The 23,281-nt window shown below is 48.8% G+C and overlaps 1 protein-coding gene and 1 long non-coding RNA gene across 12 annotated transcripts in view; one reads left to right on the forward strand and one right to left on the reverse strand.

The window, feature by feature from the left end:
• Positions 1-23,281, forward strand: part of LOC119471263 — a 50,332-nt gene that overhangs the window by 21,918 nt on the left and 5,133 nt on the right. The gene's annotated exons all lie outside the window — the stretch shown is intronic.
• The window catches only part of RGS6 (regulator of G protein signaling 6), a 640,379-nt gene continuing 623,081 nt past the window's right edge, over positions 5,984-23,281 (reverse strand). For 6 of the 11 annotated variants that reach the window (XM_037738569.1, XM_017528738.2, XM_037738570.1 and 3 more), the window contains 2 exons: positions 21,240-21,306; positions 11,743-12,307 (listed from right to left, as the gene is read on the reverse strand). In XM_037738569.1, the coding sequence (XP_037594497.1) occupies positions 12,135-12,307; positions 21,240-21,306 (240 nt within the window). In that variant the 3' untranslated portion in view covers positions 11,743-12,134. Of the gene's footprint in view, positions 6,034-11,742; positions 12,308-21,239; positions 21,307-23,281 lie in introns of those variants that run through there. The other 5 variants (XM_017528742.2, XM_017528740.2, XM_017528743.2 and 2 more) reach the window with 2 other exon arrangements.

Raw genomic sequence — 23,281 nt, forward strand, 5'->3', positions numbered from 1 at the left:
CTGGGTCATTATCAGGACAGCCACCAAGCCTAGCCTCACTCCTGTCCTTTTCTGGGAAGAGACACACTCCTGCCTTCCTGTTTGCTGGGCCATTTGCTGGGGTGGTCATTCCTATTCTGCCGTAACAGGAGGCTGGGCTGTGGAGGGGGGCGGGAGGAGGCAGCAGGGACTGGGGAAAGTCACAGAACACTGTGTGAGTGAACTGGCAGAAGTTCTGTGGGCTCACCAGCTGGCACCCTGGGAGAGAGCCAAAGAGAAAGTTCATTTTTTCCTGCCCAAAGCTCGGAATCCTGAGAGCAGCCATGAGTCTGAGTGCTAAAGGCTTATGAATGAGAAGTATCAAGGTCACCTCTGCTTTGTGCCTGACCGGGGACAGGCACTGTGGATGTTGTATGTGTGTGTGTGTTTGAGTGGAGGGGGGGTTGTTGCAAACCACTAGGCATGTCTGGATAGTTAATAGCATGCTTCTGTGGCAGAGCGAGAGGACGATCCACTAATCCAATTTGTAATTTATCTTTTGGTTTGCTCCCAATGTTTTCCCTTTGTTTCTGACTTGATGCATTTATCTGAGGGCTGAGTGAGTTCACCTTGGCAAAGTCTTTCATGAATAGGAGCATTTAACTCAATAGATCAGCTTGCAGTTGTGTGTGTATGTGTGCACGCGTGTGTGTGCATGTGTGTGTGTGCAAGCATGTGTATATGCATCCTCCTTAACCTCTAACTGAGGGCCTCCCTCCCAGGAAGGGAACCCAGGATTGGTTGCTGCAGAACGGCTTTGTGAGGGTGGCAAGCAGAGGTGGTTGGAGCTGGTTTAGAGAAATTCTGGATGCAGCAAGGCCACAGCTCACAGACTGGGGTAGATGGAGGTGGGCATCTCTGATTGGAGAAGAGGTGAATGGGAGGTATTTTCTATTCTGGACTTCAATCTGACCCCCTTCCCGGAGTCTTAGTGTTCTCAAGCTGAAAGAAAACACAGGGCATCTGGTTCATGGTTGCCATCTGCCTATGCATCGGAATCACCCAGAATTACTTGTTAAAAATGTAGTTTCCTGGGGTCCTTCTCAAACTTCCTGATCTGCAATCTCTGGAGGTGAGACCTGTGACTCTTTCTGTTAAACATTTGCCCCAGGTGAGCTGGGGTACCATCTGCTTACAGCCACACTGCTAGTGGTGAACCAAGTCTTCCCACTCTCCATCCAGGGTGTCTATTTGTACAGCTCAAGTGTCCCTGGGGCTTCAAGCTTTAGGAAAGAAGGCTTTTATTGGACACAAAGTGGGCATGTGAGTAGCTCTCTTATGCTGCTGACCAATAATCCACATAATTAAATTCTTTTTTTCCTATAAGGGGTGCTCAAGGGCTTCAATCTCCAGAGTGGGCAGAGACAGCTGAAGACCACTCACTCTGGGATGGCTTGACCCCCTCAAATCCTGTCTTTGGCACTATGCAGGATTCGAAGTCCTCTGTGGCCGCCTTCACCTACTTTCTCTAGGGAGCAGCCCTGTTCTCTTGGCGACTTTGAGAAACAGGCTTGGATATGTCGTGATCTGTAGCTAGCTCTTTTCTCTCTCCTTCCCTCCCTCTTTTTCTTTCTCTTCTCCCTCTCCTTTCCTGTTCCCTTCCTCCCTCCCTCCCTCCCTCTTTCTTTTTTTGTTTTTCTTAACAGCTTTACTAAAATGTAATTCACATATCATACAATTTATTTGCTTCAAGTGTATGTCAATGATTTTAAGTATATCCAGAGTTTTGCACAATCTGTACACATCACTACAATAAATTTTAGAAGATTTTCATTACCCCTCAAACTCCATACCTTTCAGCTGTGACTTTTCATTTCCACCCCACCAATCTCCTTGTCCCTAGGCAACAACTAGTCTCGTTTCTGTCTCTATCGATTTGCCTGTTCTGGACATTCTATGTAAATGGAATCATAAGATGTGTCGTCTTTGGTGACTGGCTTCTTTCACTTAGCATAATGTTTTCAGGTTTCATCCGTGTTGTGACATGTATCCATACTTCATTTTTATTGCCAAATAATATTCCATAGTATGAATATGTCACATTTTGTTTAACCCATTTGCCAGTTGAATTGTTTAAGATGTTTGAAGTGTTTCCATTTTTTGATTATTATGAATAATGCTGCTATAAACGTTTGTGTCCAAATTTTTGCATGGCTGTATGTTTATTTCTCCTGGGAATATACCTAGGAATGGAATTGCTGGGTCATAGAATTAACTCTATTTTTAAAATTTTGAGGAAATTTCAGACTGTTTTCTAAAGCGGTTGCAGCATTTTACATTCCCACCATTTTATATTCCAGAACTCTTTACATCCTCACTGACACTTGTTAAAATTCGCCTTTTTCATTATAGCCATCCCAGTGGATGTGAAGTGGTATCTCATCATGGAATTTATTTGCATTTCTCTAGTGGCTAATGATGTTGAGCATCCTTTCTTGTGCTTGTTGGCCATTTGTGTATCTTCTTTAGAGAAATATCTGTATAGATCCTTTGCCCATCATTTAATTGCATTATTTGTCTTATTACTGAATTTTAAAAGTTATATGTATTCTAAATATAAATACCTTGATAGCCAGATATTTTTTTCCCAATCTGGGATATCTTTTCACTTTATTGATGGTGTTCTTTAAACCACAACAGTTTAAAATTTTTCTAAAGCTCAATTTATCTTTTTCTTCTGTTTGTATTTTTAGTGTTTTATCTAAGAAACCATTGCCTAATCCAAGATCATGAAGATTTACTTTTATGTTTTCTTCTAACAGTGTGATAGTATTAGCTCTTTTAACCATTTTGTTAATTTTTGTATATGGTGTGAGGTAGGGAATCAAATTTCATTTTTCTACTTCCATTTTGTTGAGTTATCCCAGCACCATTTGTTGAAAAGATGATTCTTTCCCCTATTGAATTATTTTGGCACTTTTGTTAAAAATCAGCTGGCTATAAATGCATGGATTTATTTCTAGACTGTCAGTTCTGTTCCATCTATCTATATGTCTATCCTCTTATCAGTACTACACTGTCCTGCCTTGATTACTGTAGCCTTGTCATGAGTTTTGAAATCAGGATATTTCTGCTTTTTATGTCCACCTTTCAGCACACACAGCAAGGCTAGGGCATGGCTTGGGTGGAAGTGTCTGACTAGATGGGCTGAGGACATATTAGGAGAAGAAAGGCCATGGGAAGCATGAGACTGGGAGTCAGGGACCCTAGTCTTCAATCTTTGCACTGCAATAATCCTGTATAACCTTATGTAAGTCACTTGATGTTTCTGGGTCTCCGTTGCCCGTTCTATAGAATGAAGGCTCTGGACTGGCTGATTGTTAAAGGAATTTTCAATTCTAATAATCTGTAGCCATGGGGGATTCAGTTTATGTAAGAAAAGTCTGTCACAAGACCCTCTAATTTTACAGCTAAGTATTCATAGACTTTCACTCACTTGAAACTTGGGTATGGGAGAGGAAATGTACAAGACAGGTCTGGATTATGCTGTCATACCAGATAGCAATGAAATTCTCAAAGATTATCAAGGTTATGTCTAAAGACTCGGGCTCTCAGTGGCCAAAGATAAGGTACTTGGGACATCAATAAGGACAATAAATGCAATGGATCAAAACATATTAAATATATTTAAATTCGTGAGTTAATAATGATGCTTAGCAAAACTCCAATTATTTGGAACTTGTGAATTTTTAGATCTCTCACTGAGGGGACTCCTGAGTCATCTCCTCCAGTTGACCTGGTTTTCATGGCTGCCTCACTCTACTCTGGATCCCCATGTCCCTGGGGTCTATTCCAGCACTTTGTTTCCAGTTAGCTTTTATCACTTTGCTAAATCTGTGTTAATCTATTTGGAGAAGGCATGGGAGAGCTCCAGAGTTATTGGTAGGAGCCAGTCAACCTAGAGTTGCACCAAGCACTGCCTACTAACTGAACAGATAATGCCTCACTCTGCTGTTCGCTATTGCTTATACTATGATGTAAGCACCACCAAAAATCAAGATAGGGAATAATTCCGTCACTCCCTTGTGCCCCTGTATAGTTCCATTTCCCACTCTGATAAGCACCACTGCTTCCCTCTGTTTCCAGATACAGTTGTCCCTCAATCTTCATTGGGCACTCCCCACTCTTCCCACAGATACCAAAATCTGAGGAACCTCAAGTCCCTTTTAGAAAATGGTGTAGTATTTGTCTGTAACCAAAGTACATCCTCCTATATACTTTATATTATCTCTAGGTTACTTAATTAATACAATGTAAACGCTGTATAAATAATTTTTATGCTGTAAGGTTTTTTGTATTTTTACTGTTGTATTATTTTTTAATTTTTTTCAAATATTTTTCATCCATGGTTGGTTGAATCCATGGAAACTGGATACAGAGGGCTCACTCTAAGTAACTTCTGTTAGATGAAGAAAGCATGCATTCTCTTCCATGTGCAGGTTCTGTGATCATGTGCTTTCTCAAACGGGCTCACAGCTCTTTTTTTTTTTTTTTTTGAGACAATTTTGCTCTTGTTGCCCAGGCTGGAGTGCAATGGTGCAATCTCAGCTCACCGCAACCTCTGCCTCCCAGGTTTAAGCGATTCTCCTGCCTCAGCCTCCCAAGTAGCTGGGATTATAGGCATGCACCACCATGCCTGGCTAATTTTTTTGTATTTTTAGTAGAGATGGGGTTTCTCCATGTTGGTCAGGATGATCTTGAACTCCCGACCTCAGGTGATCGCCCTCCTTGGCCTCCCAAAGTGCTGGGATTACAGGCATGTGGCTCACAGGTTTTAGGGGGTTAAAAAGGTGACTTTCGTGAAGAAGTAGGGCCAACTAGCCTGAGGGTCTGGGTGGTATTCATGACCTGAACACTAACCCCTGTTCCTCCAGCTCCCTCTGCTCTTCCCACTATAGCCACAGTTTCTTTATGGATAAAACAAAAGGCTGAGGAACGTGCTACCTAGACATGCAACAGTGTGCACTAGCTAAGTGAGAGAAGCCAGGCTAAGGTCACATAGTGTATGACTCTCTGAATGTGGCCCTGCCCTGCCCTGTCCTCCCCTATCCTTTCTTTTTTTTGAGACAGAGTCTCATTCTGTTGCCCAGCTCTGTGGCTGCAGTGCAATTGTGTGATCTCAGCTCACTGCAACCTCTACCTCCTGAGTTCAATCAATTCTCTTGCTTCAGCTTCCCAGGTAGCTGGAATTATGGGTGCCTGCCACCACCCCTGGCTAATTTTTGTATTTTTAGTAGAGACAGGGTTTCATGATGTTGGCCAGGCTGGTCTCAAGCTCCTGACCTCAGGTAATCCACCCGCCTTGGCCTCCCAAAGTGCAGAGATTACAGGCGTGAGCCACTGTGCTCCGTCTGTATGTGGCTTTCTAAAAAAGGCAAAACTACAGAGTCAGAAAACAGATGAGCAGCTTCCAGGAACAGAGGGGTAGGGGGAAGAAATTAACTATAAAGGGGGACAGGAACGTTTAGGGGCATGAAATTATTCCCTACATTGATTTTCAGTGGTGGTTATATCATTGTATACATTTGTCAAAACTGGTAAGTGTTGTAATATAAAACAGTGAATTTTAATTTAGGTAAATTACAGCTTAAAAAACTAAGTGTCTCATGCACACGCACATGCACACGTGCACACACGCACACATGCGCACATGCGTGCGCGCGCACACACACACACAGACCAGAAAAATCTCGAAGATTCCTCCCTGTGTTAATATTCACTCTTCTCCACGGAGGGTGTGATCACAGGCGAGACCACAGGAAGCGATATCCAGAGACTTGTCTCATTTTTTAAATGTCCCCTCCCTCCTTGATCCCTCCTACCCCTTCCCAGCCCACGGCAGTCCTTCTGTGATGTACTGGGAGGAAGAGAAGAACTAGGCTTTCTTTTCTTGGTTGGAAGTTGTTGGAATGAGGCTGCCTCTCCTGTGGAGGTCCATGTGTTCCCTTGGATGCCAGCCGTTCTCAGAGGACGGAGGCAGGTCCTTGTCCTAGGTCAGAAGGCAGAGTCACTGGCCTGAAATGGAGTATTTTGGAACAAGAGCTCAGAATCCAAGTCTCATAGAAGCAGCCACAAAGCCTGTTGGGCAAATGGGAATCTAGATGGACAGCGTGAATCTCCAGCATTTCCATTTTCCACTTGGGGTCTGGGGAGGAGGCCTCTGGCCCTCCACTCTGTTTCTCAGGCCATTAATGCAGGGTTATTGATTGAGGCCATCCAAGTGACACACAGTGAGGGAACCAGGGGCTTGCAGAGAGAGGCCACTGCCCACACAGGCAAACAAGGCCCACGGTCTGAAGGCTGGTAGGAAGGGCGGCTCTGCGGGAGGCGGGCTGCCGGGGAAGCTGTCCTCTGGCAGGGATTTGCAAACATACCCTCCCTTTGCTGCCTTTCAATGCCTATCTCAGACATGGCTCCCGCTAACACCAGCACCTACTGTGTGAACATTTACCACGTGCTAGGCCCAGGCTAAAACCTCTAGATTAATTCACAGCCACCCTAAGATGTTGAAATTCTCTGGACTGTTTCATAAATGAGGACACTAAGGCTCAGAACGAGGGTGGCTCAGCCTCTGCACTCAGGGGCTGTTCCTCTGTTTTGTCTGCTGAAATAAGCCAGACCTGGCCAGGACAGCTCAGGGCTCTGAGGAGGAGAACCGAGCCCACGCTTTAAGCGAGCAAGAGCGTACCAGAGAGCTCTGTGACAGATGGAGCTCTTCTGGTTACATCCCACACCCTAGGCCCCCTTAAAATAAGCCAGATCCCACAGCCTCTGTGTATGGGGTCTGGGGCAGATCCAGTAACCCCCATTGGGGGTGCTGAAGGGTGGGGTACAGGGAAGGGGGCCTAGCTGCAGGTGTCGGAAGTCCCATGATGGGGACCAGGAGTTCATGTGGGTGTTTCTGTGAAGGAAGGGAGGTGGAGGGAGAGCCTGCTGGGCAGAGCTCTGTGGGCAGGAGGGGATAGGCCACTCAGAGAGTCACTTGGCTTTGGAGGCTGTCACATCCCAGGAAAAGTTCTAGGATCAGAGGCCCTGGTGATTCCTCAGAGGCTGGGATCAATGAACAATTGGTGGCTGGCACCGAGGGGGAGAGGACAGCTTCATGCCTTTGATAGCACAAGTCCCCAGAAGGGTGTAAGGAGAGAGGGAGCCGGCAGGACGGCTGTCATTCTTGGGCAGGTGCGGCTTTTTGTGTTATAACTGGTAACCTCAAATCTCCACCTTGATTCTGGACCTGAAAGCAGAGCTCTGCTCTTGGCGCTCAGTAGGGTCATGCGCACGCACAGCAACAGCCTGATAAGCAAAGATTCTGGAACTAAGCCAGATGGCCCAGCTAAGTAGGCAGGCGCAGCTCTGGGTTCCCTGGAGGTGGTGGCCATGGTCAAAGAGGACAGGAAAGCATAGCTCCTTTCGGGGCGGGCAGGACATGATGTGTGACATGTTATGGACCTGAGGCAGATGTGACCTTGATCTTGACTCTGGGGCAGAAAGTCCTGCACAAAGGGGTGGCCCAGGGGTTGAGAGACAAGTTGGTTCCCTTCTAGCTGTGACTAGAATCCCATTCTCAGGCCTCTGAAATCATTTCTACCTTTAGGAGAAAAATTTCCGCCACGAAGTATGCAGCTAGCTGTTCGCCTTATCATTCATAGAGGGATTGCAGTTCAATAGCGCTATCTTTTACCTTGTGCCCATCTTCCTCTTGTCAGCCTGATGCTCAGGCTCTCAGAGTCCTGCTGCTTTGGCGTTAGTGGGAAATGCAACTGTCTGTCGCTCAGGAAACAGACTCCATGTAAGAAGCGCTGTCTGTATACGGCGGATTCCGATCCTGGGATCTTATTCAAGAGCGTGTCAGAGCAGCCACAGGATTTTGCACCTGAGTACAGACAGTGGGGAATGGAGAACCCCCTTCCCTGGCCAAGGAGACCCTAGCAGAGTCAGGGACTTGGCCTTATGGTGACACCACTGTCTCTTCCTACCAGGATGAGTCCAGTGCCCCAGAGAGCTGGCTTTTTCTGTGCTGGTTGGCATCCTGCTTGGGAGTGAGAAGGAAATGGTGTGTGTGTGGGTGTGTGTGTGTGGGTGTGTGTGTGTATGAGAGAGAGAGAGAGAGAGGTAATGGGGAAGGGCAATGTGTAGGGAGGGGTGGTTGATGTTTCTAGAGGTAAATCCTGCCCAACGAACCCCCAAACCAAGGAGCCACACAGAGTTAGCTGGATTGAAGTGGGTTCAAGTTATTTATTTTTAGAGTACCAGCATGTTTGGTTCTGGGTCCAATCCCCAAATTCCAGAAAAATAAACTAATGAGAACCACATGCACTAAGAGGAGGCCACTCCCACGTTTCCGTGATCATGCAGTGAGTGGGCTTAGAGTATAGGATGGGGGCCTGGTGTGGGGCAGAGCTTCGTGCCCCAGACAGCTGACAGCAGCTGGGGAGAGGGCCGGGGCCCGGTCATTTGGACCCTATCTCCATATGGACCTGGGCCCCTTATTGCTACATTTGCTACTTTGCTACTTTATGAACCCTGGGTCTAGCCCAGGGGATGCCTTATCACTGGGTGGTACTAATGAGTAGGTTGCTGGCATCTGCTGTTGCCATGGTTACACGAGCACAGGCCTCTCTTCAGAGGGTCCCATGGTGAGTTATTAGTGATTCATTTGGCCACTCTTCAACTTATCCCATGGTCTTTGCTACATATTCAACTTGGGCAGCTCCTTTTCGAGGCTGGTGGCACATTCTCTCCCTCCCCCTGCCCTCCCCGAGCCCAGAGCTTCCCAGCTCCTGGACACGGCAGCGACACCTCTCTCCAATACATTCTGCAAGGCCCAAAGGCCAAGAGCCCTTAATCCTTTCCTTCTTCTGGGAAGGCTTTCCTGGTGGTGGTTTTTGAAGCTCATGTATTTGGAGCAGAACAGGAGGGGATGTATTTTAGGAAAAACGTCATCTTCCACAATCACCAAGGGGGCCAGTTGGGTGGCAAGCTCCCGGTTCAGTGTCCTGTTGGTGAGGTAGTTTGAACATCCCGGGAATCCTGCCAGGAAAGAAGTCCCTGGAGCATGTCCCCACGTGTTTAGCTAGTCCAAGCTGCAACTCAGTGGCGAGAGGCCCTTCCCAGGGTGCTGGCCGGGCACCTGACTGCTCAGTGGTAGTGTGCCTGGAACGCAGGCCCGGCTGACTGCACTGGCAGTTGGGCCCTGCTTTGTTCCTGGGGTACAGCAACACCTTCCCAGTAGAACAAAGCCGATGCATCGCTTTCTGGAAGGGCAGGAGCCTCCTTTCTAGCCCAGAGAGTTCCTGCTGCTTTGGTCAGGCCGTCTGGCTATGGCTGGTCATTTATATGTGCCAACCTACAAGCTTTCCTCTTCCCATGTAGGGAGAGGTTATTTTAGATGCCAGTGCCTGGTGTATCTAACCCGATGGGTGGGTGGTCACTTGCTACAGCTGCCCTGACGCTGTGGCTGTGGCTGTGGGGCTGGCAAGTTGTGGCTGGAGAGCACTTTTCCTCATAGGGAGGAGTCCTAGGTCCAGAGACCACACCCGGTCAGGGAGGCGAAGGCAGCTTCTAGTGGGCAGGACTGGGTCGGGGAATCTGCTTTGCCACAGAATTGCCTGCAGACGTCTGATCTAGTCTGAAGTTTTGGCTGTGTAGACCAGGCCAAAGGGGGACGGGCCAAGACTAGATTTTCCAGATGTACTTGCATGACCAAGGTCTGCATGGTAGATGAACCTTGGGTCGGCAGCCTAGCTCTACTCCCTTCTTGCAAGCTCCTGGCTTGATCTACTGGGGAGCCTGGGCGCCTTCGCTGGGGGGTAGTGTGATTGGTTATTGCTCTGGATTTGAGCCCATCTGAAGTCCCTTAGCTCTGTTGTGCTTACTGACCCTCCCCTCCAGATGCCCCCAGAGGTGCTTGGAAGCCTGCAGCCAGCTCCGTCACAGGGCCACAGTCCACCTGGCTCTGGGCAGATCCTCTGAGGATCTCCAGGGTGAGACCGGTCAGAAGGAGAAGGGGGCCAGAAGGAATGGCCGAGAAGCCAACCCTGCCCTGTCTGCAGCCTGGCTTAGAATGCCCCTTGCACCATGGGGAGCAGCAGGGGGCAGCCAGGCCCCTTGTCCTGGATAACTGAGGGCACAGAGGTGCCTGCTGCTTGGGGATGCCCTTTGCCCTATGTCTGGGGGTCGGCACAGCCTGGGGATCCTTGGGCAAGGCTAGGTACAGATGAACTTAGACTGCAATTTTGTTCTGAAACAGGAGGTTTATGCAGAGAGAAATGGGATGAAAGGGGAGTGTCAAAAGACCCATAACTTGGAATGGGACTTCATGGCATTCATTTACTCACCCAGTGATTACTGAGTGCCTCCAAAGTACCAGCCTCTGTGCTGAGCATGTGCAGGTGTCCAGCAAGAACCTGGGTCTATACTGCTGCCTCTGGAGACAGAGCAGCACTGAGGATTCAAGATCTGTCATCTCTCCAGTTTCCACTGTACCTCCAAGAGAGGAACTATTACCAGTGGGGGAAACTGAGGCATGGTAGTCAAGAACTCACGCGGATACAACATAATGAAGACTCCTAATGCCCATGATGGCAATGCTGTGAGGACAGAAGGCTGCTGCCCTGGGGCCAGGGCTGTGTGGAAGCAGGCATAGGCAGGACTCGGAGGTGGCAGGGTGGAAAGAGGGGTCATCGAGGAGCACCCAGGAGGCTGGGTCTGCAAATAAGCAAGGATCTGAGCCTTTGGTAGTCACCGGCTGGTGAATTTGGCTACATGAGAAAAGAAATACCAGCAATCGCTTTATTGCCTCTATGTTTTTTGTTTATATGCTCCCAAGGGAAACTTTTTTTTTTTTAACCTATGGCCAAAAATAGATCAAAGGAGGATAGTCATAGCAAATGGGGGAGTGAATGTCTGGATTCAAAAACACGTTACTTAACACAACTCTGAGGGCTCCTGGGCGTCACAATGACAATGACAATGACAGTATTAGCTACCATTTGCTAAGCACCTCCGTGTGTCAGGCACCTGACCCAGTGTTTTACATATATTACCTCACAGCTGAGTTGAAAAATGGTCATTTTGACACACACAGAGGGGATACAGGTGGGTCTTTTGCAGGTTTTTGCATTCCCCGAGGCAACTGGTTTAGTGGGGGTGCTGTTGCTGGGCCTTCAGATAAGACTGGGAGGAGAACCCTGTGGCCTGGCCTGGTCCCATCATAGCATGCTCTGCCCCAGCTTCACACACAAAGGGGACCTGAACCAGCAGGGGTCTCACCACGCCTGTCAGGATGCCACCACAGGGGGGCTGCCAGCCCTGCAATCCAGCCGCCTCCCAGGCTGGGGACCCTCCCAGCTCCCATCTGGGGCTGCCGGAGGGGAGAATCCCAACGGCCCCTGAGTTCATGGCCATGTTTATTTTGAGTAAAACATGAGGGAATAAACCAAGGAGCAAGGGGGCAAAACCAGAATAAATTATGAAATAATTTTTGAAAAGATGGTCAGCAGAATCCCTGCAGCTGTGAAACAACAAGCTCTGTCATTGACACCAGTGCTTCCTCGAACATTGGACCCTTGAGACCTTTGATGCGATCCAAGGGCAGCCACCAGGCTGGTGGGGACCTCTCCAAATGCCGATCTCAAAGAGGGTGGGAAGAACCGGAGGTGCAGCAGTCCATGAGGTTGCTTTCTTGCTGAAGACGCGATTTGGACATTCTACGTGAAAGCAGTGCTTGGTGCTGGCGGTGACACCCGGGTGGCTATGCAGACGTGGTGACTGACTATGGGAGGTGCCAGGGAGGTGATGCATAATACTGGATGTGCTCCTGGTCCACTCATCCCTCTTGAACTTGCCAGAAGGTGTGAGCACCCCCGGACAGCGGGGGAGTGAGGATAATAATATAATCTCAGTGGTAGTTGCGACAGGAACCCTGTGATGTGTTCTGCCCTGAATGAGCTGGGATCAGGGCCTCTTAGCGGGTGGAGTGTTGGAACACAACTGTACAAGGAAGAGAGGGCTGTCGACAGGCGCCGCCGCCGGGCCGAGTCCGGGCTCTGTGGACTCTTTCCTTCTGGCCTCCCCGTTCACCCACCAGGTCTCCCCACTGTCGCCCGTCATGGCCCTCACTCTTTCTCCTTCACAGTGACCAAATCTCCCCGTAAGGAAACTCTGTCCGCGGAGGTGGAGCGCCGCCGGCTGCCCATGGGGTCCGCAGGCCCGGGCCCTGGACCTGCGCTGGGGACAGTCAGGAGGACTGCATCAGGCCCGTGAGGCGCTTGCCCGCCAGCGACTTTCCCTGCAGAGAGACAGCCGACAGAGAGGCACACACAGGCACACACACACAGATAGGGACAGAGACAGAGAGCCGGACAGGTGAATTAATTGTTGCCTGAGCCATGGAGGCCACACGACCGACCAACCCAACTGACCGCCTTGATGGTTGATCTCTGGCTATACGGGAGCCTTAACTTTGGACAGCTGGAGAAACCAGGGCTACAGGGACGGTTAGGGGAGTCCTGGAAGATCCCCTGGTGAGGTCGTGTTGCTGGTACTGTTTTGGGGGCGTGGGAATTTTACTTACCAAAACCAGATATTTAAACCCTCAGGTAGAGCAATTTTTAATGCCAGTGGGCTGCCCTGAACTTGATTTTATTCACGTGGGGAAGGAAAAGGTAGACTGGGGTGTACTGAGGACAGGGAGGGTGGGTTGACTCAAATAGAGGGTGACTCAGGATCTGGGTGATGCGAATCTAATGAATTAAATGAGTCTTAAGAAGGCAGAGTTCTGTTTGGAATGCAGGGTAGACGTGAAGGCCTTGAGTCCTCTTGATGATACCTTCTGGGACCGTGGAAGTGAGCGGCATTTGCTGGGGCTTGGAGCCACTGTAGGTCCCAGGGCAGTGCACTCCTGCTGTCGCCTATGTTCTTGGCTTCCCATCTGTGGCACCCACAGGTGGAGTTTGATGACCCTATGCCAGGAAACCTATAAACCCTTCAACTATAACCCATGTGGGAGATCCTCTCAAAAACTCAGACAATGAACTGAATCATGAGGCCGGGTGCCTCAGCCATAGAGGCGCCAGGAGAGGCCAGTTGTGTATGTGTCCTGGAGAGGTGGCGGAGAAGCCCCTGATCTAGGAGGGGAGTTGTGACTGGGCACCAGGAGGAGGGTGAGGCGGGGTGAGTGAGGCTCAGTGGCTTTGCTTACTGTCCTTACATAGTCTGTGCCTGATCTCCAGCTCACCCGCTTTAGAAATCCATATCACTGCACAGGGGTCTAGAGGAGAGTGTGGCTGGGCCCAGGCAGATTGATCACTGTGTCTGGGAAGGCACTCCAGACCCATCCTATTATTGACAGCACGTCAGCGACACCATTGCCATCTGTGAAGGGCGGCACGTGATAGCTCGTCAGCCTGGGCTGCAGTGTTTGGCCCTGAGATTGCAAGGGCCAGCAATTCCTCATGTTCATTTCCAAGTGGGGTGTGAGGGCTCATCTTGTTTACTGGGCTTGGCTGCATGTAAGCTAGATGTAATTAAAAAAATTGATCAGGTTTGTGAAGCCTGGTAGGGTCCTCAATAAACCTGCTGATTGATGAATTGATGGATAACGGGTCTGTCTAATAAACGAACATGGGCTGTGGATTTGCTGGATACAGGACAATGTGCATCTGGCTTAGATCTCCATGGAGGGGCATGGCCAGCCTGACTTTGAGAATTCATGGGAGTTTGTCCAGAAATGAAATTGCCCTCAGGAGCTGTCAGAAAGTCTGCCTTTCCCTACGTCTCCTTGACCTTTTTTCCCCCATTTCTTCCACAGCCCATTTTCACTAGACCAAGCTTACTTTTTTTCTCCCCATCTTAAAAAACACACACACGTACCCACATAATCTCCCCATCAGTAACACTATCTGAATCTTCAACTACACTAAACTTGGCCTGCAGCAGGATACATTTGTACTCTGCTAAGGAGTTTTTAATCAGATTTTTTAAAAAAAATCCGCGAGGGTTATGGTGTCGGTCTTTGAAAACCGCTAAGACAGAATGGCTATGCCTTTGTCTAGAGCACGTTAGGGACAACAATCGCTCTTAGAAGGCAGAGGCTGACCTTCAAGGGTTCCCCCCAGCCCCGGGTTCTGTGGCACACACCCAGCTGTGACTCTCCTTGAGTGCCCTTTCTTACATAGAGTGTGAGGCATTTGTCACTTGGGAAAGTGCCTTCCTGGTACAGGCCTGAAGGCAGGAAGCATGGGGTGTGGGGCATCCTCTCTGAGGAAATGCGGGGCTGTTGAGTCTAGGGGCCTGCTTGTGTGAGAGCTGTTAGAAACCTCCCCTACCCTGTTACCCATGCCCATCCCTGCCCCATGAGAGGCACAAAGGAAGTTTGCTCTCCTCTTAGGTGCTGCTTACTGCTGTGATCACCACCACACGCCAATATTGGCTCTTCCTCCTCCTCTCATCCCTCCTCCACCAGGACTACAAATCACACATTGTGTATCCAAATATATATATGTTCTGGGTTTGCAATCCACAGCATTTGGGGCTCTCATTTAGCTGGTGGATGGGGGGAAAATCACTCAAGCTTCTGAATAAGTCTGTTGCCAGCGTGTACATTAAAAAGCCAGAGACAAAGGAGGCGAGGTTTACCAGTTGCCCAAACCCTCACTGCAGCTTCATTCCTACTAGCAAGGTCATTTTGGCTGGAGCGGGGACTGTGGGTTGAGGGAAGTTAGAGATTCTATTTCTGGAGGATTCTGTGTCTATTTGTTTTAGGTGAATTTGGCCCTGAGGCTTCCCTACCGTCAACCCTTCCCCATTATACAGAATGGGCTGGGCTGGACTTGAAGGCGCTAATTAATCTCTTCCTGCCTAAATCCTGGAGCTCAGCCTCACAGTTCCGACTCCAAGGACCTGTGGCCAGCCTGTCACTGTCCGCTCCTCCGCTTCCCCCCATCTCTTTTATTTCCCAGGACTTCAGGGAGGGACGATGCGGCTGACCAGCCTAGGGGCCACCCCTGGGATTGTTCCCAGCCTCTCAGCAACCCAGGTGGTGCTACTTGGCATTTTTGTCTCCCTCTCCCCACTCCTGCTTTCGCACATTTACCAAATGCCAGCTCTGCTGCTAAAGATGGAGGTCATGAGGGTTCAGGTCTGCTTGAGAAGCAGCTCAGCCCAGCTGCAATCTACCCGCTACCCAGCGACCTCCTGGGTGAGTGAGGGCAGGCTCAGGCTGGAAGGCGGTTAATCATGCAGGATGCAGGCATGGCTAGATGCCTGGCCTGGGGCTTTGGGGAAGAAATACTGCAATCACACTTGCTCAGCAGCTGCCTCCCTTCTGAAGAGCTGAGGCTCCTGTAGTTTTCAGTGATCAAAGTGAAATTTGATAGCAGAGGCTACCTGTGTTCAGAGATGAGCTGCCCTGAAGTGCATGCCCCTATAGGCTTGCAGGAAGCTCTTGAGGAACTCTCTCTGCCCAGAGAGAGGGGAGCCCCTGCCTATTCCAGGGCGCTTACTCCCAACCCCCACTTTACTCTCATCCCTGCCTTCAATTTGGATGATCCTGAAGGAACCACTTTGGAAGAGGAATGGTAATTCTGCCTGCCTGCGCCTGGCATTTGCATAGTTACAGAGGAAGCAGTTTTTTTCAGGGTGTGAATATGTAATGTTCCTCAGTGCTGGTCAGTTGGGAACGGATCATGGTGCCAGGAAACTGCAGCCAGCTCAGCTCGAGGCCTTGGCGTAGCTGAGCAAAGCAGCTGAGGATGGTTGAAAATGCTATTAGCAGGCAGCCTTTGTCCAAGTGAAAAAATATACAGTGATTAAGAACTGAGCTGTAGAAGGTACATTCCAGAGACACCAAAGCCTTGCATACCAACAAAGTGCTTTTCACCTTTAAGACATTTGGCAAAGTGTAATCCAATAGAATTTGGGATCCTTCAATTTCATGGACAATGGGCTCAGTGCTGGGTTCACTAACACCCACGCATTCAATTCCCACCCTCCACTCTGATTAATCGTTTCAGCTCCGTGGCCATCTCGATGGCTAGAAGCCTGGAAGAAGGTGGTCATGGAATCCTTTGTTTCTGAAAGGAAGCACACAAAAGGAATGGCCCTCTTTTGTGCAGTGAGAAAAATCAACATGCTGCTTGACATGCTGTGGCTCTGTGCATTGCACTTCCACGTTAATCAACAAAGCATGCACTATCTGGGTTACCAAGAGCTTCTGCCACTTACTTACCTGGGAGCCTGATGCTAAACTCTTTGGTTGGGAGGAGGGCTGTGGCTCAGAGAGTAGCCCTGGGGTCAGATTGGGGCATATTGGGGGACAGCAGAGCCAAGCATTAGCAGCTCAGGGAGGACCTTTTTCAATGCTAAGAGAGTAAAGACATCTGAGCTTCTGATGAGATTCTTTTGCTGATATGCTCAGATGAAGTAAGACCAAAGTTACAAATCTCAAGTCTGCCAAGTCAAAATCCAGGCTATTATGGGGAAAGAAATCAACCATGGTTGCCCCTGGGGGAGGAGGATGAAATTGATTCGAAAGGGACATGAGGGAGTCTTCTAGGGTGATGGGGTATATGTTACACAGGTGCATACACTTGTCAAATTCATTGAGCCATACACTTCAGATCTGTTCATTTTACCATATATAATTATATATTAAAAAAAAAAGATTAGGAAAGACAAAGTCTCAGCTATCACATCTATGCCTTGGAATTTCCCACTCCTTACTCTTCAGTTGCTGGGCCCATCCCTGGCCTTGGAGAAATTCAATGCTTCCCCCTCCAACATAGGAGGAACCTGGATTCCTCTGTTATGGGAATTCGAACTTGCAACAGAACTTATGTGGAACACTATTTCTAGCTTCCATTGACCCAAATGGACCCCTTGGGTGTGACACAGACATTTTTCATCCTTGCTCATGAAAAATGGTGTTCTGTTGAATACAGCTCACCAAGCGACCTTAGCAGGCAAGAAGTGAAGACCCCAGAGACGAGCTGTTCTCTCAAGAAGCCTGAAGGTCACCTTTGAATAGATGGTGCTCAAGTTCATAAAGGATGTATATGTGTGAAATTAGGGTCCTGGGGCTGGGACTGGGGAGGCTTCCTGATGACAAGGGTCAGGAGCCTAAGAGACAGGTGGAAAGATAGGGGATCCTCGCTTGGGTTTGCAGGATTGGAGAAGTGAAAGGCCTACTTGACCTCATCGGGTGACTCCCAGAAGGTTATTGCCCCTGGTGCCCCGTCTCTACTGAGCAGAGCAAAAGAAATAATTTTAAAAAGGGAGTGCAAAGAATTCCATGGCATCTCCTTTCTCAATGATGTCTAAAACTGGGGAGAGAGAGTGCTGTCTGGGATGTCCGAGAAACACTGGCAGGCGGTGGTGGGAAAATCCACACTCAACATGGAATAATTTGAAAACACTTTTAAAATTCTCTATTTCTTATCACTCACTCTGTTCAACTCTGTGAAACAAGGTGGGGCAAATGAAATTGAAAAACCAGGTTATGGGACCCGCTATGGCTCCTCCACAACAGAGGTAGGTCAGAGTGGCATGGGAATGAAGGGGGGCCAGTCCTGGCTTTCTCACCCTTCCCCAGTGAGGAGGGGCAGGAGCCTGTGGCTGACCCATTCCTGGAAGCTGTGTTACTCATAGGTCCTTGACAAGCTTTCTGATCTCTCTCAGGGGCCAAAGGGCATTTAACATGATTTTAAAATGTTATGTTTATTTGACCCTTTTTAAATAGGAAGCTATATCACAAATATAAAACAATACCCCAGTTTTATAAACACTAAGGGATTGATGAAAAGTGAATTAATCAAAAAAGAAGTTCACTGGTTGAAGAATTAATATATAGTACACTCATGGATACTTAGAAGCTGTTAAAAAAATGAGAAATTTGATCAAAATAATTTTTTTTTTTTTTTTTGCAGTAGCCCCTGTCTTACGTACAGTGGTATAAACACTCAGGTTCTGCCTGGTAAACAGGGGGGATATGGGATCTACCCAGGAGTAGGTCATCTGAAAACAATTTCCATAGAATGTCACTGGGACCACTGGTAGGCTCAGACGCCTTACTCTATCCTGTATTGGTGGTATGGTTCGGCTCTGTGTCCCCACCCAAATCTCACCTTGAATTGTAATCTGTATAATCCCCATGTGTTGAGGGTGGGAACTGGTAGGAAGTAATCGGAGCATGGGGGTGGTTTCCCTCATGCTGTTCTCTTAATAGGGAGTGAGTTCTCATGAGATCTGATGGTTTTAGAAATGTTAATACGCACGTGCTCTCTCTTGCCTGCTGCCACAGAGGACGTGCCTCCTTCCCTTTCCACCATGACTGTAAGTTTCCTGAGGCCTCCCCAGCCATGTGGAACTGTGAGTCAGTTCAACCTCTTTTCTTTATAAATTACCCAGTCTTGGGCATTTCTTTATAGCAATGTGAAAATGGACTAATACAATTGGCAACTACCAGTGCTTTAAAAATTTTAAAGTTTTTGAATTTAGAAAAGATGAGTTGCCAGTTATCCTATCTGGATTAAATGTAAAAGGACCCACCTATCCCCTGATTTCCCATGGGCCTTTCTCTTTGAGTTTCTTATTCCAGTTTGATGGAGTGGTGTGGATAGCTCATGTACCCTCCCTTCTCAAGTGTCCTGTTCTTCAAATCACCCAGGCCTTGACAGTGGCATGGTGGGAATGGTCCCCCCGCTAGGAACACATGTAGCTGTGAGGACAGTTACTAACAGCTACCTGCTGATGGACCATTGAGCAACTATTGTGTGTTGAGCACGCGAAGCATTTTATAAACACCTGGACTTATGTTCACAACATGCTTGCCAGTTAGGCATTTCTATAAACTCCACTAAATGAGCAAGGAAACAGACTCAAACAGAGCTTGAGTAACTTGCCTGGGAGTGCATGGCTAGTCGGTGGCAGAGCTGAGTTGGTTGGCCTTCACGACCCATGCCTCTCTTCCTTTGCATGTGGCTGTCATTCTCAAGGAAGGAGGCAGATGGAAACACGTGGGGACGAAGGAGTCCCCCGTGCCCACCCACACCGGGCAACCTCTCTGGGCAATGCAGGGTGATTTTCTCAACTTCCCTGAGAAAGGAACTTAAGCTCTTGAGCATGCTTGAACCCATCTCAGGCAGTTTCTACCCTGCGAAGGGGCTTCCTCTGATCCCATTTGGGAATCCTGAGGGAAAGGAGGTACCATCTGCTGGCTGGCAACCCCGGCAAAAGGGGCTTTGGTTACTGCTCTGAGCTGGGCGCAGGTCACCATGGCTTGGTGCATGTAGATTTCAGGTGGTGGCTGCTGGACAGGCTGGGTGAAGTCAGCATTCTGTTTGTGGCCCTGTGTTACTGGTGCTGATTCCTCTAGGAACACACATGGCAAAAGCTCCAGGGAGGACAGAAGCAGGTGTGATGTTCACCATTCTTAGGTGGGGCAGGCAGGGTGGCCTTACTCAAATGAGAACCAATCCCACTTCAACTCATTCTAGGTCAAGTGCCTAATTCAGGGTGCCCAGCTAGGTGGGGGGGGGAAGCCTTCCCTGCTGGTGTTCCTGGCACCTCTAACCCTGCCCCCACCATGCTCATCACCTACTTCTGCCTGTCAGTTTTGCTGAGTGATGGGGGCCTTTCTCCATGGTTCCCCAGCTGTGCAGGGACAAATCTGGAGCCGGGCAGGGATGCCAGGAGAGACAGGCACTCGGCAGCAGAGGCCTACATGAGTGGAGAATGCCAGACCCAGACTCCCCGGCCTCACATCCAATTTGTGCATTGCACTTTTCCCTGCTACTCTGTATCCCCGTGTGATGGAAATGCCCCCTTTTCACACCAGCTCTCTCTCCTCTCACCTGACTGAACAATCCTGTTGCTCTTTCTACTCTGAGGTTGCAGGAAATTCTTGGTGGCTTCAGGAGTAGAATGGAGGGGGGCATTCTGCCTGGAAGGTCTCTCAGTGGCATGCCTTCCTGTGACCCACTTAATGCCTGCCTGTTCCTCTTCTCTTCCTCTTTCCCAAATGGACTCTGGGATCTAAGCTCTGCTTCACTCCAAATTAGGCAAAGACCAAAAGACTCCAGGGAACAGGGACATGGCTGTGCTGCTATTGGCAACAACTTGATGCTACTTTTTTCCAACTAGGAAATTCAAGTAACCCTTGACTATGACTATGGGAGACAGTGAAGCTGGAGTTTAGTTACTCAATACTGTGGATGAAGCAGAAAGTTATTTGCTTGGCAGTATGTGATGCTCCCAAGGACCCACGAGGACTCTGACTTCATCCTCCTAGGGACACTTATCACCTCTTGCAAATGTGTTCACCCAAAACACATACGTTTGTTGGGGTCCTTGGTTTAGCCAGCTAACGAGGCAGAGCCTAGAATTGCTGACCTCTCATCCCCTCACAAAAGCGTAACACCAGTGAATGCCCATGACCATTTGGATGCATATGCAAGGAGGGCTGACTCATTGCTCTTTCTTCCCCACGCTTAGGAATGCAATGAGTAGGCACTTACCAGACATGCATTCCTAACCTGAAAAAGTACAGCAGGGAACAGACTAAGCAGCATTTTCAAGAGATACCTGGACAGAAACTTGGGTCATTGGAATTCTTAGCTGCAGGGAACCTTATTTCCCTACAGGCTCTTCACGGGTTGCTGAGATGCTATCGGTCCCAGTGGGACAGGGGATGGGCTGTTTCCCAGCTTTCTTCTCCCCTGATGGTGTAATGTGTAGAAATGTGAGATTGCTATGTTTTCTGCAGGACTTGGCCAAGGGCCAACAGAGGAAGAGTTATGGCAGCTTTTGCCAGGAAATGAAGCCTAAGGATGCTGCTATTGGATTTAGAAGCATCTTCAAAGATTGCGGGCATTCCCTGTTCTGCTAGGGAATGGGGACCAGGAGAAGAGTTACTGAGTCAATACCTAAGGATATTATCTGTACATTGCCTCTGGGACAAGGGATTCATCTCAGCATCATTTCTGGACCCCTCAGCTCTTTGTTTCTTAAGAGAGAAAAATCATGGGTACAAAAAATGGGCAGCAAACATGGAGACACCAAGAAATGGGTGCTGCCAACTGTCCCTGGAACCAGGGCATGAGGACAGAAGTGGTGGGCGGAGAAAAGGCCATGGACAAACAGATCATCTCTTTTGGATTTTGGAACACCTTCTGTGCAGAAGGATCCCACAGGTTAGAGAGTGTGCGAACGCCGGGATCACTCACCCACTGCTGGAAGGAAGCCACCTCGGGGGTGAAATGCAGCGGCCATTCTGACTCTGCGCCAGCAGCACTAGGCAATTGTGTTTTTAGGAAGGGAAGTGAAGAATAACTTATCCAGCTGAAACTGTGAAGACCTGTGGCTTTAGAGGAGCCCTGCCCAGACACACATACAGCTGCAGCGGGCATGCAATCCATGCAGCAGAGACACCTGCAGGTTTGCAGCGTATGATTCTACACATACCATACTCGGAACACAGAGGCGGACATCAGGCAGCCGGCACATGCACCTGTGTATGCATTCATGTGCATGTTTAGACCACAGGCACTTAGAGAAGCATCTCATGCAAGGTGTACAGGCAATTGTTTGGCTGTAGAGTTTTATATCAGCTCCTAAGATGCCACTCTGACAAATACTGCAAACTTAAAGCATTCACCTTAAAATACATATATAAAAACGGAATCCTCCCCCATGAAAAAGCCATTTATTCACCTCCGTGGAAATGGCTTCTCCACTCCTGCTTCTGTCGGAACTATAGGCAGTAGGAATGCCCACCCCAGGGGTCTGGTTTATCAAGGGATTTCAAAGCATCCCCTGCTTCTGACTCCTCCACTACCTTGCTTTGGAACAAGTGATTAAAAAATGGAAACCTCTGTTTGTCCGACCGATGGAGCAACTAGACTTTGTTGAGGTTGCATTGCTCAGGGTGGCTCCAGGCAAGCAGACAGCTGAGAGGTGAGTGTTTCTCTCATGTGGGGGGGCTACATTCGGAGGAGTAGGTTTCATCTTCTTATCATGGGTAGACCCATTCCTGATCTGTGTCTGGTAGTAGGAGGCATCTTCAGGTCCTGCACCTCAGTAAGGGGCCAAATGCCAGATCCCCACAACACATGCACCATTTGCCCGCTGGCCCTCCCCACCTCCCATCACCTCACAAAAGGCTGACAAGCCCCGTGGCTCCCACAGCTTCCTGGGAAGTGCTTAGGGCTCAAGGAAATTGACCGCAGAGCAGGAGCTGGCCTGCTGGGCACCACAGTCCCTTCATTTCCAGGAAATACAGAAAAACTACCTCTCTGAGTTGAGTTTAAAAATAAGCCAACAATAAGAGCTACCATTTATCGAGTAGTTACCATGAGCTCATCTCTGTAATAAATGTACTTTGCACGCACTGTCACATATGAGATACCCACATACCCACCCTCAAGCACAAAATAGATATCATCATGCCAACCTTGCAGAATACTGTTGGAAATTAAATAAGATAATAAGTGCAGAGCTAAGTATGAGCTGGCTGCAAATAACATCATAATGATGAAACTAATTCTAACAGCTATACCTATTAAGCACACACACCGTACGCAGTGTGCTAAGCACATTGTGAATTTTATTCCTACTTACTTACTCTTATTTCCCTTTTATGGATGAGGAAACTGAGGCTTAGAAAAGCTGTGCAATTCACACAGCTAAGGGATAGAGCTGGAGTAGAACCGCAGTCCCTCCCAGGTGAAGCCAGGACGGCACAGTGCTGTCACATTATGAGCTCCCGATAAACGGCGGCGCTTGCTATCACGCCCTCATCTAATGCCAGCCTCTTCCCCGTGCAGTGGGCTTTGTTGTACCCACCGGGCATGCAAGTGACTTGCCCAGGATCATATACTTCTATCAGGTGGAGGAAAAGGGATTCAGTTGGGGTTGTCTGACCAAACTTAGCTTATTTCTGTGCATTGTGGTGGGTACTAAAGGGATGTGGTTCTCAAGAGGTCACACAAGCTGGTCATCTTCGGTAGTGGATGAGAATGCAGTTAGAGGAAATGTCCCTGTCAGGTTTTTGACATTTAGCTCCAGGTGGTTGGTGCTGCTCAGTCGCAGTCCAGCTCCTTGCTCTTTTGACACACGGGCAGTGTGGTAACTGGCTACCTGCACAGTAGAAGGCAGTTTGGTGGGTGTGGGACTGTCAGCCACGGGCAGCCAATCAGGGGCCTCTCAGAAACACAGTCCTGCTTGGGCAAGATGCACCTCCCTGTGCTGTCATCTGTGTAGTCCCAGG

Source organism: Cebus imitator, unplaced genomic scaffold (assembly GCF_001604975.1).
Source record: "Cebus imitator isolate Cc_AM_T3 unplaced genomic scaffold, Cebus_imitator-1.0 Scaffold54, whole genome shotgun sequence".
Taxonomy (NCBI): domain Eukaryota; kingdom Metazoa; phylum Chordata; class Mammalia; order Primates; family Cebidae; genus Cebus; species Cebus imitator.